The sequence below is a fragment of the Egretta garzetta genome, unplaced genomic scaffold (assembly GCF_000687185.1).
Source record: "Egretta garzetta isolate BGI_Z169 unplaced genomic scaffold, ASM68718v1 scaffold172, whole genome shotgun sequence".
NCBI classification, from domain to species: Eukaryota; Metazoa; Chordata; class Aves; order Pelecaniformes; family Ardeidae; genus Egretta; species Egretta garzetta.
In genome coordinates, this window is record NW_009258951.1 from 3,490,672 (window position 1) to 3,510,499 (window position 19,828).

Genomic DNA, 19,828 nt, shown 5'->3' on the forward strand with positions numbered 1-19,828 from the left:
CACGCTTCTCCTGATGCAGCCCAGAGTACGGTTGGCCTTCTGGGCTGCCAGCGCACATTGCCGGCTCATGTCCAGCTTTTCATCCACCAGCACCCCCAAGTCCCTCTCGGCAGGGCTGCTCTCGATCCTTTCTTCCCCCAGCCTGTACTGATACTGGGGGTTACCCCGACCCAGGTGCAGGACCTTGCACTTGGCCTTGTTGAACCTCATGAGGTTCACACAGGCCCACCTCTCCAGCCTGTCCAGGTCTCTCTGGATGACATCCCATCCTTCTGATGTGTCAACCAGATAACTCAGTGGTTATAGGAGTAAGTCCTTTCTTTGCACTTGCATACGTTTAGTTTCCACTGGAAGTTTTCTGCCCATATGGAGTGAAGCCCTTAAGCTCCAGTCAAATTTCAGCAATGGTAACAATTGCAAAAGATGAAATTCCCATGTTCCTGGCAAAATTAATCTCAGCTGTAAAAGTGTAAAGAGAAGGAATTCAGCACCAATGAACCAAAACTAGCAATTTAAACAAGGAAAGACAGCCACTAACCTGAGACCTGCTATTGCCTAAGCTGGGATGTCACAGGTAGGAAGGTATCTGGAAAGTAAGGCTCATTATTCAATCTGAGAAAACAAGTATTTTAAGTATTGGGTGTATTATAGGAGTGATGCAATTTGACATGACACAACACGATGGATTGCAGCCATGAAGCTTCTCTGAACAGAAATACTTTGTACAAATGCAAATGTGGACAATATCTTCCAGTTATCATACAGCAAACATACTGGGTTTATATTCACTAACCAAGATAAACAAAAAGCAAAGGCAAATTAGAAGCAACTCCATCACTTTGGAGTGATATTTAAATGACCTCACTGACATGGAATTGCTTTTAATTGAATAACCTGTCTATACAAGCTTGTAAACAATCCAAGCAGACATCACAGTTTGTGTCTGTTCTTCATATAACTTAAGAAAGGCCATGAGGCACAACCCAAGCCACTATTTTCTTGCATTTTCACGTTTTGAGTTAGCTCTGAGTACCTCTTGCCACTTGTTTGTCGCACCTCTTCAAGTTTCTAAAGGATTTATGCCCATGCAGCTCACCAACCTTTTGATTCTCAGAGCTCGGGCTGTCAGAGGCAATATTGTGCCCGTTCCCAAGTAATTCGCTTTTTTTCCATCTTGCTTCATCCGCCTCAGTCTAAACTCAGAGCCTGAAAAGTATGTTTGTTGTCCAAGAATGGAAAAACATTATGCTCAACTCCTTAATTACCTTCTTTCCCTCTTCCTTCCCCTACCACCCTTAGCCCCAGTACTTTCCAGATTAGATTTTCTCAGACTTTCCAGGCAGACCACACACTGGGAATTATGCAATTCAGGCAGAAACTAATGTACAGTTGAGGACATTCGATGGCTTTGCACCACTGGCTGCAAGTCAGGCAGGGAAGAGGCACGTACAGCAGGAGCAACCACGACTTCGGGCTGGGGTGGCGCCGGCCCACCCAGCTGCCCCAGGACCATGGCCCGGGCACACTTTGGCTGTGCTCCACACACACATGAATTGCAAAGGTTGCCTTGTGCTCAGTCCCTGCTCTGCCCCACCCAGCAGCATAGAGAGCTTGTTAAAAAAAATGAGCCTGGTTGCACGCTGCATATGTAATGCAGACGGAAAGAGCTCTCAAAGCTATACAGCAGCATTTCGACATTCGCTCCAAATTGAGTCTTCAGAGATAAAAGCCCATGTACCAAGACTCATTTTTTTCCCTGGGAGGACTCAAGTTAGGCACATGCCTCCCTGAAAACGTTCACCTCTACTTTACCAAACTTTTGAGGTTTCTAATATATTGCTTCAACGTTCCTACTTATTATTTGCATTTGCAGGAGAGCAGCTGGAGACCCCGCAGTGGCAGGAACCCCATCCACACACAGGGTGAAACAGTGAGATGGTTTGGCACGTAGGAATAGCACAGTACCGTGGCCAGCAGCCCAACGCACAGGTAGCCCAGGTTTGCATGAGCAAGGCTGGGTACTGGGAGGCACCTGGTGCAGCAGCACCAGGCTCTGACCAGCAGTGGGCTCTGCTGGGGGGCATGGAACCAGCCTGGAGGAGCCAGGGAGTGGGCAGGGGGCTGGGGAGCCAGCAGCTCCGGCCTTACCTGCCTCCTCAGCAAAAGGTGACATCTGCAAAAGTGCCTCCTGATCCCGGCTGCAGGAGGGGGCAATGGCTGAGGCCACACACGCCGTCTCTGCTGCCTCGTGCAGCCGTACCTCCTGCTCCTGGCCCAGGTGCCGGGGGCAGAATGAGCAAGAACATAAGCAGAGGGCCCTCTTTACACACGCCTGCGTACAGTGATAAGGGGCTAAACCAGAGACTCAAGTGGAAAGGGAACACAGCTTGCAAGTTAGATGCAATTACGTGGGGTTTTTTTGCTATTCTCTGAATGTTTCATAGCCAACATATAATTTGAGCCATATTACCCCTAATCTCACCTAAGCAATGCATCTCTGAAATAATTAATGGCCCATTGAACTCATAAGCTTTCCAGAATTTAAAACAGATTAACACCAATAACAATAATACTTAGCACTAGATTAATGTCTAATCCAAGGGTGCCTTGTTTTGTTTTTTCAAAGTTAATAGAAACAACTCTAATCGTGCAGCTGCCAATCTACACGCTCCCGAAACAAGATACTAGCAGTAACCTATTATCCACATAGTTATGATGCTGTCATTGGTAATTAAGGCTAGAAAAGCAAAACTCTAATAAGCTGTCTTTAGGAGTTCTCCTTTATTGCTTAAAGCAGTAAACTGTCAGTATATGATAGAAGTTTTTATACATAATGATCAAAAAACCCTACAATATTTAGGTTAAACCATACACGTGTATCCAAACCAACTCCAGGTATGTTTATTTTTCTACCAATCCCCTCCAGAGCCCTGGCACATACCAACTACAAAACGAGTTTGCAGAGAACACTTTCCTTCCCACAAATAACACAAAATAACATAATCAATGAAGCCAGTGCTTGTAGGCAGCGAGCTCCAAGTGCTTTCATCCCCCACTCTCACCCTCGCGTTGCTGCGATCTGCTCTCGGAGGGGAAGCGGCAGCTCGCAAGAGCAGCTTTCCCCATTTCTTCCCCTCTGCGAGTCAGTACATCTCCCCCCAGCGCAGACCTGGAAGGCTGGAATTGAGCAAGCTGCACGCCCCCTTCTCCTCTCGGCCAAAACCAACAGCCAGAAGTGCTCTTATTACAACACTGGCACTAGCATTGCTCATTCATTCAAGCTGAGGCGCTCGGAGCATTTATTAGGGGCTCGCTGCGTCTCACTCACAGTCTCGTCTCTGCCGAAGTCTGACTTAGGCTTTATCTCCCGGCAGCCCAGCTATTTGCAGGAAGCAGCTAGAGAATGCTGCCCCAAGAAATACTTTCTCTGCTTACGCTGTTCTGTGTTTTCAGGGCTTCTGTTTCTGTTCTGGATGAAGATGATGACTATGATCTCATGTATGTGAACCTGGATAATGAAATTGAAGGTCCAGTTCTTGGTACGGAGGAAAGTAAGTAGATTTAAATTAAATTTGTCAAGTGCAGAATTGCGTTCTTGTAACAGTTATTATTACAAACTCAATTTTTTTTTTCAGAGGAAGAAGAATGTGCTTGTACCAGTAGATTATTATGAACAGCAAATGCTAAAGCACTTGGATGGTGTGCCCTGGAATTTGCTCTAAACTCTTTGTTTTTCAGTTTTCCTGCAAAAGACTTCCGATTACACTTAGTTTTAGAATTGCTACAATGCACGCTATTTTAATTTTCTATTTTTATATAGAGGGAAACACTGTCAGTCTGGAGCACATAAGCCTTGCACAGAGCCAGATTTTGTCAAATACTCCTTCTGTTTAAAAATGTGAGTACAAAGGAATAGCAACATCTGTATCTTCCATTCCAGCTGTTTCGTGCGACTGCCAGCGAGAACACACTGAGTGGGACAAGCTCTTCATCATGCTTGAGAACTCACAGATGAAAGAGAACATGATGCTGCAGGCGGTGGATGAGATCCTGAAGGTGGACCTGCAGACCCTAAAAGCAGAGTTGAGCCAGTTCACCACCAACCTCGCAAGCACCTTCGCTGCCGCGGTCGAGAAAGTCACCTCCCATGTCGTGGCGCAGGTAGAGCAGGCACTTGCAAGGAACAGCGATCGAGCTGAAGAAGCCAAGAGGCTTCATGAGTCTGAGCAAGGAAAGATTCTCGAGCAGGTTCTGCTGCTGAGCCACAACGTGTCCAGCAGGCTCAGCTGGCTGGAGAGCACTTGGCTGAGGAGGTCTGAGGCGGAGGCTCAGGTGTGGAAAGAGCTACAGCAAGCCAGAGCTGAACTGAAGGCATCGCAGAAATGGGCAGCTCAGCACGTACTGCCAGCAGGTAAGTCCACATGCGCTACGCTTTACCAGAGAGCTCTCTTTGGTGGGCCTGTCCAAACAGATACCCTACAAAGACCCCCCTTAAGCACCTTCCTCCGCACATCACTCCAAAGCAATCTCACGAACAGCACCGCAGCTTTGAGCGGTCTGTCCATACAGGGAGGGAACCCATTAACGGCTCTTGAAAAAGAGGAGCTGAGCTTCTCCAAGGTGGGATCAAAGAAGGGTTTAATCAAAGCCCGTACACAGGACAAAGCCAGTTAGGACCCCACCTCCTTCAGGCTCTCCCAGATCAAAACTGGTGAAATAAGTTTGTTGCACTGTCAAACTTACAAATTATGTTCTCTCACCTTCTACCTTCCCAGCTACTAACTCCTGCGCATACGCACCAGTCACTGAGCTCTGCTGTGCTCTTCATGCATGTACCCACTTCCCTCTTCTTCTTAAGCTCCATGTTGCCTCCTCACCAACTCCAGCTGCCCAAGGGCAGAGCTAGATCTGAGGACACGCTGCTAATGCCAACCAGTTCAGCACGCTCCCCACAAAGGGAGGGCACGCTCACTGCACGCAACCATCAGTTCAGAGTATTTCCTCAAGCACGGAAAAACTAGTAACGCTGTGGTATTGTTGTGGGGTGGGGTTTTTTTTCCACTTCCAAAATGTTTGCATTGGTCAGCAAGCGAGGTGGCCATAGAAAGATGAGCTCATATCTCAAATTTCACGTCAGTTTTTCAGTGCACCGTAATGTGACGCCTGAAAATCAGCCACAGCAACTTGGGTATGGCAGGGCAGACCCCCATCTAACATGTGGGTGCAAAATTCCTGCCTGCACAATATAACTACATTGAATATAACTCTGCCTACCAGAGAGCTATCACTACACGCCTTCTAAACATTGACATGTCTTTAATGACTGTTATTTTCCACAAATATAAGTTACTGCACCTTAAAAACCTCACAGAAATCTATGCTCGCAGAATCCCATGGGTTTGCATGAATAGGAAAAAATAGTTTGGGGTGCAGTTACAGCAGCCCTGCCAGCGCCCCTTAACAACCCCACCAGCGCCAGCTCTTACGCAGGTGAGCGAGGAGGAGCGCTTCTTGTAACTGCTAGAGCAAAGCCAACAACTTACACAGGCCTGTTACAACACCAACACAAAATAACAACAGTTCATAGCAAAGCGTTCCACAATCTAACATGAATCTATCCTTTCAGATAGGACGTGGATTCGGCATTATAAATGAATTGCTTTTACTCCTTTATTTATCGCAACACTTTTAGTAAGCTTTGTGTACTGGGAGTAGATCTTATGGCTTATTCCTTTTTTCCCCAAACAGATGAATCTTGCCTTCCAGAAAGCATGATCTCATTCTCTCTCTCTCCTGTAACACGGCCAACCTTACAGTCAGTTACTCTGTACTAGGTGACCATAAAAAAAATTTGATTGGCATTAAGGATGTCAGTCTCATTAGTGGAAGTCCAGATTATTTCCACTGGTTCCTACATAGTTTTATATTAAATGTTCTCATTTTTTTAATTTAAAAGATACATTTAAAGTACTTCCAGAGCGTGTCTCTGGATTTTTTTTTTTTCAAGGGAATTTTTAGCAACTGACTTTAATTTCTCACATCTTGAATTACTGCCAGCCATACTCTTGAGGGATTTTCTAATCGCACTTTTTGTTCTTCAGTGAGGCTGGTTTTAATTTTGTTTAGGCCTTGATAATGAAGCCTGAAAGCTTGCTAATTAAAAGCCTTTTCACAACAGTGTTCCTAAGTAGCGTTTTAAGGAGTATCCCCAACAGTTGCTCGCTGCTCCTGCCCCTCCTCAAAAGGGCCAGTGAAGAAATGTAAAATCTGCCCAAAGTTGAAAGGAAGCAGTCTATGAAATAACACAGCAGCGCAATGCTGGAGGACACAAAGAGTCCTTCATTCACCAAAGCAGAAATTTCCACACACATTTTAGACATTTTAGATCCTCTAGCTTGTTTAAACAGGAAATAAACCAGCTTAATTTTAGAAGGGGGGCTGCTTTTCCCCCTGTGTTGCTTAGAATATTAAGTTATATACAACTAGGGAACAGTACACAGAATACCAAAACCGGCTTGGGGGTAGTTACTTTTCTAAGTTTCATAAACTTCTGTTAATGCTTTTAACTAATCTACATATTGAATAATTGGAAGTGAGAGATGAACTGTTTTAAAAACATCAGTAGTCTTATACATTTCCCATGCTTATTAACCAGTGCACGTGGAAGTTACTGACCAATAGCCCTGAAGGCAGGGGTCAGAAAAGGGAGTCATTATAATAAATCATAGAATACCAGGGTGGAAGGGACCTCAATGATCATCTGGTCCAACAAACAAATCAAAACAAACAAATCTCAACAGACTTCTGCCAATGCTCCCTGTGCCCTGAATCCTTCCCCTCCACTGCCCAGTTATCCACCAGACACTCCATATCTGCTCATGACACAGCCACCCAGCGGCTCCATTTCTCCATCCACAGCAGGAGCCTCACACCACTGTCCCAGGAACGGCACCGTACCTAAACTTGCCATTTGATAGATCGCTGAACCCATCCCCTCACCGTAACGCCACTGTTTTCACCACTCCATAGCGAAAAAGGAGACAGAGGCTAAAACATGACCTAATGAAACAGAGATAGGGCTACCCAACAAAATTACCTAATGTAAAGTGCTAATTTCTCTAGGCAACCCAGCAAAAGCAAAGCTCTCCTAGGAGGCAGATCAGAGCAGAAGGCACCTGCCCTGCACAAACCCTCTGGGAAGCCCAACTTCCCAGCAGTAAACCTAGGCATCACTTTGCATGGCACAGGACTGTACAACACACTACTTCTGCAGCAAGGGAAGAGCCAAGCCTTGCTCTGCAGCCTGATTAATCTCTAGACCCATTGCCATAGTGTTTGGCAAATTCATCCATCAGATCTGGCAGCTTCTTCAAAGCATCCTACATCTCACTGGGTGAGCTGAGCTCTCAGCTCCCTTTGAGAAGCCCAGGAGTGAGCATGTGTCAAGGGTCCTAACTGTGTATGTACCAATAGACCAGTTTTTATTTACCTAACAATCTTTCTAACTTTTTCAGGGTGTGAGACAGCAATTCTATTCCCCATGCGTTCAAAAAAGATATTTGGGAGTGTTCACCCAACTGCTGGAATGACCCTTCGCTCCTTTACTGCTTGTATCTGGATCAAGGTGACTGAGGCTTTGGACAAAACTATTGTCTTCTCCTACGGAACCAAGTTAAATCCATATGAAATCCAGCTTTATCTCAGCCGGGAGTCTGCAGTGCTTGTTGTTGGCGGTGTCCAGCACAAGTTAGCTGCCAAAAATGTAGTTGTTCCTGGGAAGTGGATCCACCTCTGTGGTGCTTGGAGCTCAGAGAATGGATCTGCATCTCTGTGGGTGAAGGGAGAGCTTGCAGCCACCGCTTCAGACATTGCCAAGGCTCACACGGTTCCCGATGGAGGGATTTTGCAGATTGGTCAAGAAAAGAACGGCTGCTGCGTTGGAGGTGGATTTGACGAAGCTTTAGCCTTCTCTGGAAAATTAACTGGCTTTAACATGTGGGACAGAGTGCTCAGTGCCCAAGAGATAGCAGCGCAGAGCGGAGAAGATGCGTGCAGTATCAGAGGCAACATCATCGGGTGGGGAGTCACAGAAGTTTTGCCGTACGGAGGAGCCCAGTACATTTCTTAAATTTGGGCAAGGCAGTTTCTGAAGCAAAGGACATATTTCATGAAGAGCTGAACGCCAATACATACACATAAACAGAGCTGTAGGAGCCTGCATCTCTCGAATTCCCAAGGAAGATTAGCATTGCAAGTTTACAAAATGAGGTACTGTGGAGATGGGATTTGATCCCTGCCTGCTGTTTTGGCAAAACACTGAAAAAAAACCACATCAAGGTGTGACATTGGGAAAAAACTGTTCCTGAGGTCAGACGACCGCTGCCTCTCTAGCATAGTGTTTTCTGATGTATAAAAGTGCCACTGTGGACATTTTGGAGCTGACTGGTGCTCCTAGAATCCCTGCTGGAGGAAACACGTCGGGTATCCTGCTGACCAGTCTCTGCAAAACAGACATAAGGCTGCGCATCTTTCCGGCTCCTCCAGTCATTGATTTTTATAGTGAATTGTACAGAGGGACCACATAAGCCCAGAAATGCGTTGTTTATTAATCACTGTTAGTAATTTGTAGATTATAACAAAACTAGCTCCTTCTTTAAAGTGTTATTTATGCCATGGATTGACCCAACGTATAAAAGTAATATTCCCCATCATAATCTGATGTTACATTTCAAGAAAATGCAGCTGTATTATATTGTACATTGACTTTGTAATAATTTTATTGAAATTATTTTTGTAAAGTTGTTCTATAAATAAAGATACTTTACTAAACTAAAACTTTCTATCCTTCTCATTAACTGAAACTCTGAAAGTAAGCAGCAGTTGGGAATTTTCCATGTTTTGAACCACACTGTTTTAGCTGCTAATAGAAAAAGAACATAAATATCAACAGCTCACACAGAGATCCTCAGAGGACTGAAATCCAAGCATTAGCCAGAGAAGGCTTTAAAGGCCCATTGTGATAACAATCCCTCTCATGAACTGTGCCATGTGCCAGGATCCACCGCTCTAGGAGTTCTCCCACATGGACACGGTCGCTTGTACAGAGGAGATGCTTTGACACACTGACACACAAGCGTTGACCTGAGGCTGTGCTAGCATGGTGCTTGGAGGCTGAAGGAAGGATTGGTTTTGAGATATTCCCAAATAAAAAAAAAATAAAAAAAAAAAAAAAAAATCAATTGGTACTCTATGCATAACACTGGCCATCTGAGAAGGACAGACTCCGTTTTAAGGTACATTTAGATATCCAAAATAACCAACTTGTTTGATGCTAACAGGAGGTTTATGCAAGGCAGAATTGATGGCAGCAGCTTTCTTCTCTCGCTTTCACAAGCTTATCCAAAATCCAATAAAAACATAGGGCTGGATACGGTGCATAAGAAGCAGATGCAGAAAGCCAAGACACTGGTGGTGATTCGTGTGTAGAAAAGAAAACAGAAGTAGACAATGATGGATAGTTACTTGCTGGATATGTAACCAGTTATGACAAGAACACTTACTCACTACCCGTTGAAACCTCTGAACAAGTTATCGTGGAGAATGTCTTATTCAAAGCAATTCTTATTTCCACTGGAAGCAGCCCACCCTTCTGCTCTATTCACATGTTTCTCTTTCTTATTCTCTACAGATGTCCTAAGAACGCACTTTTTCAAAGTTTCTTGACATGTTGCTGCTATGCTTATTCCTGAGTATGACACAGCTACCAGATCCTTCCTTCCACAATACAAAAATAGTAAGAAAAAAAGCTATGACAAGGTAAATTCCACTTTACTATGCCATTCAAGGGGGTTGTGCTTCATAGCTAAAGCTATACGATCTGCTCCAAAGTTTTGGCATTTTTATTTAAGGTAAAAATAACTGCTCCGATTGCTGGAATTTCTCCTATTATGCTGCAATAAAAATGTATCTAAATTATAAATGCTTAGTAGTAAGCACGACAAAAATCCCTTACTAAATAATATTCACAAATAACCTTAACTACAGGAGAATGACATCTGCTGTCAGCCAGAAAACAGATCTTCAGAGTTAAGAAAAACACTTGAGGTCCCAACATTGTGCAAGGGCAAAACCACTCTCAAATCCTCTTTCCGTACAGTGCCCTCCATTAAATAAAAACAAATGTTTGTGAAACGCAGCAGAAAAAGCAAAATCCTGAAAAAGATTACCAGAAGTCCTTCCTGGCTACTTTTCTAACTGTACCCTCATACCTGAAATGCTTTGGCTTGGAAGTAGCCTTTTCCTATATCTGCTCTGGTTTGGCAGATGACCAAATGCAAAGCCAGTCCAGTCGACTCAGTTGGAAAACTCTTGCCAATTGCCTTGCTCTTCCTTTATCACCTCTGTGGACTAGCAAAGCTTTCCCACAGTCCAGTCCCCTCCTGCCCAGCACCACAAGTCACCTCCATCAGCACACCTCTCTCTTTCCTTCCTAGCTGAACTATGTATTTCTTTGTCAACAGTTTGCCTGTTTGGAAAAAAAAAACAAACCCAAGTAAATAGTATTTGGGGGGAGCTGGGCTCCGAATACAGAAAAGCCACTGTGACCCTGCTGTCTCACTGCAAATGTAGAGATGAAGGAGCAAGCACAAGACACACGTGCCTGGAAGTAGGCTGCTGAGCCCAGTTCTGCTCCCTAACAAGCCTCTGCTGAATGCAGCATCCACGTGCCTTGCCTGAGTGCCTCTGGAAGGTGGAGCGGCCATGGGACGCTCCGATTACAGCAGCGACTGCAGGGTAGTTTTGCTGCTTCCCCCTGGAAACAGGAATAAATCTGCCTGATCCCTTCTGCTCATGGAAGGTGTCAGCGCAGGGCCTGTCAGCAACGCAGGCACGGTGCGGACATTTGCATGTTTAGAAGCTGAGTTCACACTAACTGGAACAGGGTAGTTAAACACTCTTTTCTAAAGAGCTCCTCTTTTTTAGCTAATAAGATAAGAAACTGATTATGCAGCCAAACAGTTGCCCCAAGTAATCAAAAAATCCAGTTAGCTCTCAAACACTCACAGGCAAGGGGCCAATGTCTCCTATCAGTCTCACTGGTGCCATTAGGCTCAGCCCCATCTGTGCAGCAGCAGAACAAGGCCCTTTGTCTCCGCACTGCTTTGTAAATCCGTCCTTAGCAGCTTATCCTCTTGCTTCCCTTCTCCCTTCAGCAAACACTCCGTCTTTAAGTGTGATTCTTAGCCTGCTTGCAAACCAACCTTTTCATGCCCAAAATACAAATTATGTACAGTGCAATTAAGCCAGTATGCAAAATAGAGTGCTTTGCCTATTCAGAGTGCCCTCTTCCAGTCTGGAATTTTCAAATATGATGTCCACAGCAACATCTGCTGGTAGAATAACATAAATACAGAAGAATGAGGAGGAAGAGTTACGATGAAACCTTCAGTTGTGGGTGTTAATCACTTTTCCTAAACCTATGCCTATACCATAAAACCCATTTCCCTTTATTTCTTTCTATTAATAGCACTGCATTACAAGTGGCGATGCACAACATTAACACATAAATACTAAAGTCTTAAAAGAATTATCCCTGTGGTTTTGTAAGTTGCTAGCAATATTCTGTTCTTGGACTCTACTCAATTAGTATTATCACACAGCTCATACATATTTATTATTTATCATATTTATCACACATTTGTCCTTAAACAAAGCGGGCAGAAATATGCAAACTCCTACCATAATGTCTTAACAACAAAATTACTTCTATCTTAGCTATCCCTCCATAAAATGTCTAAAAATAACTATACTCCATTTATATTTTTTAATAAATACAGAATGCACACATTTAATTTGGGAGCTTAACATCTTCATAACAATGTTCTTGGGATAATTAGAGAGCTATTGCTACTTATTGCTATTCCCTGGACTTGGAGAAAAGCAAATAGTGATTTTTCTACTGCAGTAGCACTGTATTGCAGTGAAAACTGAACTTTACTACTTCAACTAAATTTTACTTTCTTTTGTAGAGGTATGAATATTTTTGGCTTTTTAAACCACAAAATTGAAGCGTACAGAGTTTAGCAACAATATTCTATGTAAAGCTAATCATGTAGGCAAATTAAAAAACCACTACAAAGCTTTTATATCTTACATCTCACTATTTTGCCACAGAATGGGATTATTTTCATCCCCAGTTATATTTTGGAGTATCGCCAATGATGCTAATAGAAAGGATAAGAGCCCTGTAACTAGTGTCTCATATCATGGCTTATAATTTGAAGTCCATTAGTACGGTATACTAACAAGTTCAGATGTATTTCCTGCCCTATGGGTCATCCAATCTATAATGAAACTTCCACAATCAACAACGTTCAGTATATTCACATATTCTTGAAAAGTCTTCCCTGATATATTCTGTTATTAGACTGTGTCTAACATGTTTTATCACGTGTTTATAGATATGCCCATATGTATGCTTTATACATACAAGCCTCACACATGTTTTTACGTACAATGTGTTTGTTTGTATATATGCCCAATACAGCCTAACTAATCTAACGGTGGGCACGCTGCAGGGCTAAATCCAAAATCTCAGTGTGTTCCTACCTTGCAGGACGCTTTTGACGATGGTGTCTGTGTGATCAGCCAGCAGATCTGCTTTAGCGATTGCAGCCAAGGATAGATAACTTGACATGTTTCTGCACAGTTCCTTGTTGCCCCTCTGAAGGAATTTCACTGCCACTGGGACAGCTAAGACCATTACTGGAGGTCGATTGTAGTTCTGTAAAAACATGAAAAAACCCACTGAAAAGTAAAAAGCTAAAAGAAATTTAAAATAAAGTCTCATTCTGACCAGAGTGGAAAAGCAAAAATCAAAACAACAGGGGGGAAAAAAAAAAAAGCAAAAAACACATCAAGAAAGGTTATGTTTTGGTAACACCACTGAAGGCAGACTTCAAAGAAAGAGTAAGGGAATGTAAAAGTACTGCACCAGAAGATGCTAATAATACACCTATTTTTGTCTTCTTCAAGAGGAGAAAGCACGGTATTAAGTGTACTAGTTAAATGTCAACTGCTGTTTCATTTCTAACACATTTTGTGTTTGGTGCTCTCAGAGAAGACAGCAGAAGCTGTATCCACCATCCACAGAGGGTAGGTAATTCTCATCCCAAAGCACAGGAAACACCCCAGAGCAGTGACTCATGCTGCTGGCTGGTAAATATTGCTTCCTGGAGCAAGAGACACATCACTGCCTGCGGGTCCTGCGCCGCAGTGACTGCCCCGCTCCACTCCCCAGCCCCGAGTGGGGCGGCCTGACATGTGGGCACGGAGTCAAGGCTCAGGGAAGCTTAATTTCAAGCATGGGTAAATCCTCCCCAGCACAAGTCACAGCTTCCCTCATCTAAGCCAAAGTGTGTCCTGCTCTGAGTTTTGGCCTATCTTTGTGCTGGCAGACACCACCTGAAGAAAGGACTCCTCTATTCCCAGAACAGGATCTCACGCTAAGCCACTGGGACTACATCAAAGGCAAACTGGTCAAACGACAAAAAGAGTATGCATGAGTAAGTGTACTGGGAGACTTGCTTACAGGGTAACAGCTTTAGTATTGATCATCAGTTTTCCTCTAATATAGATTTCCTTTCTTAAACTCACTTTCTCTGAACATTGAGGTCAACTGAAATTTTTCAAGACTGCTAACTTCTCTAAACGGCACCAAGCTTCAGTGATCTCAGGGGTATCTGCATGTACACTTAAGTTTTGACATTAAGGTCAGAAAAGGTTTTCTGCAACTATTTGTATATGTGAAATTGTGCACACAGACTATGCACATCTATTGCCCTTGAAGTTCCCACACATAACTGCCCTTGAAACTAGCAGGATATGTTTGTGTGTAACTGAGGACCTACATTCTTTCTGGAGCCTCCTTAATCAGTGCTTTTCTCTCATCTTCACTCAGTTTTGAGCAGCTCTTTGAAACTGGAGTACATAATTGTTTTTGAAAAAAATCCTGCAATATGATTATATTTAATTAGCATCTGAAATCACAGGCAACCACTGGAACCCAGATGTTTTGAAAAACAACAAGATAGTGCAAAGAAAGGCAGTCCAGACTTAGCACAGGCTCATTCTGGAGCAGCACTGAAAGAAAGAAATTTCAACCTGAGAAAACAAATCTGTTGTTCCATATAGCCTGCTATTTTGCCTCCTAGGCCAGCTCTGCATCCATCAGCAGTACCTGCTTTTGCCATTAGCCTCACGGAGAGCAGGACTGACCCTAATTAAGGCTGCATTGTGCTACTCAACCAACGCAAAAGAGCCAAGTTTAACCAGCTACAAGGGTTTCTCCTTGCAACAGAGAAAATGCTGCTCCACGATTGTCCCTTTCTGCCAGACCCTAAGGAAGAAAGGGCTATAGCAACTCCTAGGTGTCAAGATAGCTCATCATGGCAACTGCCATATGACCAAACATTGCATCTTTAATGAGAAAAGCCCTTAAAATGAAGAGAGGTTTATGCAGCAGCATGTTTAAATCAACAGAATGTCTCATTATATTCGGCTGAGAGGCACTATTGAGTAGGAGCAAAGTTCTGCCTTCAAGTTATACTCTAGGACTCCACACAGAAAGAATGGGAAGGTAAGGTTTGGCCTGCTGACTATGACCTAAGAAAACACAAAATAACAATTTTATTATTTTTTCCCTGAAATAAAGATAAAATACTTATTTAAGAAAAGGTTTGAATTCAGATGGAAGGAGAAAGGTTTCATTTGTTCCATTATAAATATCAGGGCATGAATGCACACTTATGAAAATGTGAGGGTGGCAATGAAAAACAGATTTCAATAACATGATATAGTGATGTTTGCAAACCTAGGGGACCTCCCTGCTGCTAAGATCAGCAGAAACATGCTGTGAGATTCAACCCAGCTGTCAGATAGTCATTACTACTTCAACTATCCCTCATGTATCGTATAAAAACTCATTTTATGCCTTCTTTCTTCTGTTATGCAAAGGAACTTGTTGATAATAACTCTGTTTCAGAGAGCAGTAAGTACTTTCATAACTTTCTCATTTCATTTCAATGAACTCCTTCCTTGAAGTAATCTACAACACAGTGCAATCCCTAAAACATTTGGATATGAGCTAGCTTGATTTAGGCACAGAATTGCCAACAGCACAAACTAAAAGCTTAGACAAACCATTGCATACTGTAGAAGTCATATTTCATGAGAATGCTAAAGTACTGCGAAGACAAAATATGATTTTACAATGCATGGCCTCTCGTCTGGGAAGTTTAAGCTGTGCTGGTACCGATATCAAAATCCAGTTACTGTCCCACCTCCAGAGACACAAGACAGAAAAGAAGATTAGGCAACACCTCCAAGAACGTGTCACCTATCAGGAAGTGTGGTCCCTGCCAAAGCCAGAGGAAGGCAGAGGGACACAAGCCCCTGACACACCACTGACCTTCACTGGACGTTGCTGTGCCCTGCGCTGGGCTGCAGCTTGTGGATCACGGCTCAGGGATGCCAGCGTAGTGCAGAAGAAATCTTGCTAAGCCTCATCCACAGTCTCAACCAAATGTCTGGCTGGAATAAACCTCCACACTTCCCAAACCAAAATCAACAAGAAACTGGGCTTCAGAAAAGTATGTGGTTTTTTTCCCCTTATTTTAATATTTTGCTATAATACACTTTTTTGTGCATCTTCAGAGTGACAGACCAGAGGTAAACAGAACTGACCATTGTAAAGTAAAATTTCATTTAAGCAAATTCAGCATTGGTGTTATATTTTCTGAAACTCTTTGTTTCTTTAGGACTTTAAATACTTTCAGTCAAACTAGATGAGGAATCTCAGTAAGTCTATGGAACTATATATCCTACAAGGGGGTAAAGCAGTCCCTTTCATGGGCCAGTGACATACTCGTGCCACTACCACTTGAATTTTTATAATAAAACAACAACAACAAAAAAATCCACATCTGATTTCAGAGGCAGAGGTAAAGAAAGCAACTATGAAACAGCAGACGTGCTGCAAACATCGCCCAGAGAAGTCTGTACAGAAAGGCACTTCACAGCAACTCTTTCTCCATCTGACATGGAGCTGGTCCCCATGAATGATACCCACAGCTGAAACTGTGGAAACAACCCTGATTTCTGCTTCCAGTTAGATAACTATGCACACAGGTTTCTCTATGGGTCTCTCCAGTTTACTACATTGCTTTCCAAACAAGAAATTATATTGCCTGCAGTCCCAGCTAAAAAACAAAACAAAAACCAAAACCACACCATAAAACACCAAATAAAAAACAAAACCAACCACAAACCCACGAACAAAAAAAACCCCCAAAACCCCCAAACTCACCCAGATTTAATATGAGATTCTCCCTTCCCCCACCTTTAAATGGCTTTTCACCCTCAGCTTACTGTCTTAGAAAGCCCATTCCTATCCCCTAAAGGCTGCTATATTTTAAGATGTCTTCTTTTTAGTCTTGCATTCACAGGGAGTAATGGTTCATAGACTACTGAGTTCAAATAGCATCCAATTTCAGCTGTTCTTCTAGCAAATGTTTTTGGGACCTAAATACTCTTTCAGCCTTGTTGCTGTCTCTAACATTTAGTAAAATATTCTAAGAAATTATTCCAACACCCCTGGACAGGGAATAACTTCTTTCTAGTCCTCTATTAAGAGCAGCAGCAATTGGATTTTAGTTCAGAAGCCAGTTTTCTGTGTTGTATCTGGACTCAGCTTTTACAACCCAAATGTTAAGGGAGATCCTCCTTACTGACAGCATATCTAATGACCTAAATTTCATGGCATTAAACCCTCTTTGGCATTTTGATGCCTTCCAGAATGATTCTAAAGAATAGCCTCTTCCCTGATATTAAATGCTTCCAAGTGAATCTTTCTGTAACCACAGAAAATGATAGTCCTATGTCTCCCACTTTAATACTGACAGGAAATGCAAATACTTAGAATTAATGGAGCATTAAGATAATGAAATCTGGCACTAAACAGTCAAGACACTTCTAAAGATAAGGACGCTGCCAAAACTTTTGATTCACTGCAACAGATGCCATATGTATGTAACAATATTAACAATTGGGGCCATATTCTTGGTTTTTAACAAATGCAACTAACTCCCACATACCCTCAGAAAACATAAAGCAGAACTGTATTTTAAAAGATAAAACCAAGCAGCCAATGGATGCATTACACTCCCTTGCTTTCAGCTCAGTTTTACCTGCAAGATACAGCTCATGATATCGGATGCAATTTTTGCATGTGGTGTGTCCTCATCTTTTCCAGAAGGCTTCAGGTTGTGTTCCAGGCATGACTCCCAGAGAGCCACAAGGGCTTTCCCGTGCTTTTCTATGGATGCCGTCTCCCTGATGGCAGTGGTGATGCGAGTGATGCAGATTTCCACCACGGCCTGGTCGTTGTCGTTGGTCTGGTAGTCCTGGTTCAAATGAAAAGACATTTGCCAATGACTGCCCATCCTTTTCAAAGGACCCCACAAAACCAGTCTGAACACATGAAGTTTTTGTAACTGTTCAGTGTCCATTTGCTCACTTCCACCTTTACAATGAACATTTAGTGTCATTAAACACAGAAATTAGTCATCCCGTAGACGGGTTTAGGTCTTAATTCTCATTATTATAATGGTATGGATTATGTTATCAAATTATTTTTTGTAGTCTGCCTTGAAGCATGGCCTTCTTGACCAAGGATTGCAGCCACACACCTTAGAATCACTCACACAGTTCTCTTCTCCCATAACCATCCTAAAACTAGAACTGGAATTGTTATAGCCACAGTCTATATAGCCAAATGCAGCATCCCGGATATTTCACATCATGTCATGTCCCTGACGCAAACACGGTTAGTTTCAATTAGTATCAATGTAGCATGAATAAAAGTTAATTAAATAGGCTTTATCAGAATATCCTGTAATCCCCTGTAACCACTGGCACAGATGCCACGCAGATATGAAACGGCAGCACTTCGCCGTAACTTAAAAGACCCAGAACACACAATCACCATCCCTTGGTCTAACCTACGCTGTTCTAGCCTAAAAGGTAATGAAGATAAAAGACAGACTGAAGTATTAATCAAAATTCATTGGTTTTGCTAGATAAAGCACGGTCATTTTTAAAAGGCTGGGGCCAAGTTCAGCACGAGCCCGCAGAAGCGTGGCTCCAGCCGTAGCTCTGGGGCTCCATCCTGCAGCGTGGTATGGCAGCCTATCACGGGCAGCAACCACCACCACCTTGGGTCTGTCCCAAAGCAATTCTCTGCCTTTATTCACAGCTAGCTCTCTATAAGATTTGCTTGGCGCGACAAAAATCCACACACTTATTAAAAAAAGAAAACACGCACACTTTTTCTTTTGCATAAGCTTACCTATCGGTAAGGAGGTGAACAAGCTGACAGCCGCCAGCTGGGACAGCACAAGAGCAAACCCCCAGCCAGAGTCACAGCCACTGGCTGTGCATGGGCACGGGGAGCAGAGCAGGCCCGTCCGCACTGCTGGCTGTAAAACTCCTCACATTTGGGGAAAAACGTGTCAGATCCAGACTGCTCTGACAGCAGGGCTAGGGCAGCGCTGGAGCATCTCCCCAATCTCCAGAGCCCTCTGCTGGGAACCGCCGCTCAGCAACTGGGAGGTAGGGGAGGGCTCTGCAGGATGCTTTACCTGCTTCGCACAGATCGCTGTGTTTGTAAAAACATCTTGTAGCAAATTCAGGCATTTTCTCTCAAAAAGTACATTAGGGGGAATTTGCGTAAAATTCCTGATCATCTGCAGCAAGGTGAGCCGAAGCACAACACAAACAGCAGAGGCAATAGCCAAAATAACTCGATTAAAGTCTCGAAAGACTGTGCAGATGTACTTGCTGCCAAAGAAATGACCAAAGAGAAGAGCCATCGTGCAGCAGCTGTCCTGATGGATGAGTCGGTTCTTGTTGCAACCAGCAATGCCATGATCAATGGTCTGAGAGTCAGAGGTTTGCACACTGCCAGAACCGATTTCTAAAATCACATGCTATATGAGGTGCCAGAAAAGTGCAGTGAGAACATGTACGTGTTGCTAATTGAATATCCTAGGGCTCAAAAAAGACTTCGCCTTCCCTTCAGCAGACTGGAAGCAGGAAGGATAAAAAGCTTTTTTTTTTGGATAGCACTTTTGTAAAGAGTTTACCAAAATCCGCAAGCTTACTATCACTGCGAGTACTTTCTGCTGCAAGCTGAATACATGCTATATGTACACTGTACCTGTAACCTCCTGTTAATCTTTAATATGCCTTAAATAACTAGTTAATAAAAATCATTATAAAGATGAACTTGAAATATCTTTAAAGGAAATCCAGCTAGTGGGATCTGGCTTTGATTACCACATTTTTAAATCTTACACTTTGCTTAGAATTCTTGAGTGTTTTAGAAACTTAAATTGTATATGTCCTTCTCTTCAGTATTTTTTTTATACAATGTGTTTAGTCTCATGAAAAATTATTAAAGACAGTGTTTCACTTACCGCAGAAGAACTAATTATTCTTATTTGTTCAAGAGCTTCCGAGAGACTTCCTTCAATTTCAGCATCCTCCAAGGAGAAAAGATCCCCTGCACGTGAGAGGTCCTTTTGTGCCAAAACCAGCCCAAACAGATGATGCATGGCGGCGTTCGCTGTCACTCAGCCAGACCCCTGCATGCACCACATGCATGAATGACTCAGATGAGGATGGAATGGAAATGATCCTGTGGACTAGTGATCAATTTAATACGAAGAATAAATCTGGGGCATCTTTCAAGACTTCCTTGGCCCCACTC

General features: G+C 43.1%; 2 protein-coding genes across 3 annotated transcripts in view; one reads left to right on the forward strand and one right to left on the reverse strand.

Annotated features, from left to right (window-relative positions):
* Positions 1-19,673, reverse strand: part of VEPH1 (ventricular zone expressed PH domain containing 1) — an 86,243-nt gene extending 66,570 nt beyond the window's left edge. For both annotated transcript variants that reach the window (XM_009634431.1, XM_009634430.1), the window contains exons 1-3: positions 19,536-19,673; positions 17,247-17,462; positions 12,610-12,784 (exon numbers count right to left, since the gene is read on the reverse strand). In XM_009634431.1, coding sequence (XP_009632726.1) covers positions 12,610-12,784; positions 17,247-17,462; positions 19,536-19,673 — 529 coding nt within the window. The remainder of the gene's footprint in view (positions 1-12,609; positions 12,785-17,246; positions 17,463-19,535) is intronic.
* On the forward strand, positions 3,404-8,128 carry PTX3 (pentraxin 3). Its single transcript, XM_009634429.1, has 3 exons — positions 3,404-3,551; positions 3,941-4,411; positions 7,515-8,128. The coding sequence occupies exons 1-3, from the start codon at positions 3,404-3,406 to the stop codon at positions 8,126-8,128; spliced, it is 1,233 nt and encodes a 410-aa protein (XP_009632724.1).
* Positions 19,674-19,828: the final 155 nt, after the last annotated feature.

Bases quoted from the DNA above. Each gene is read 5' to 3' on its own strand.
- PTX3 (XM_009634429.1), top strand. From the start codon at position 3,404: ATGCTGCCCCAAGAAATACTTTCTCTGCTTACGCTGTTCTGTGTTTTC. The intron at 3,552-3,940 runs GTAAGTAGATTT...CTTCCATTCCAG, and splicing joins AGTTCTTGGTACGGAGGAAA to CTGTTTCGTGCGACTGCCAG. The intron at 4,412-7,514 runs GTAAGTCCACAT...TAACTTTTTCAG, and splicing joins TCAGCACGTACTGCCAGCAG to GGTGTGAGACAGCAATTCTA.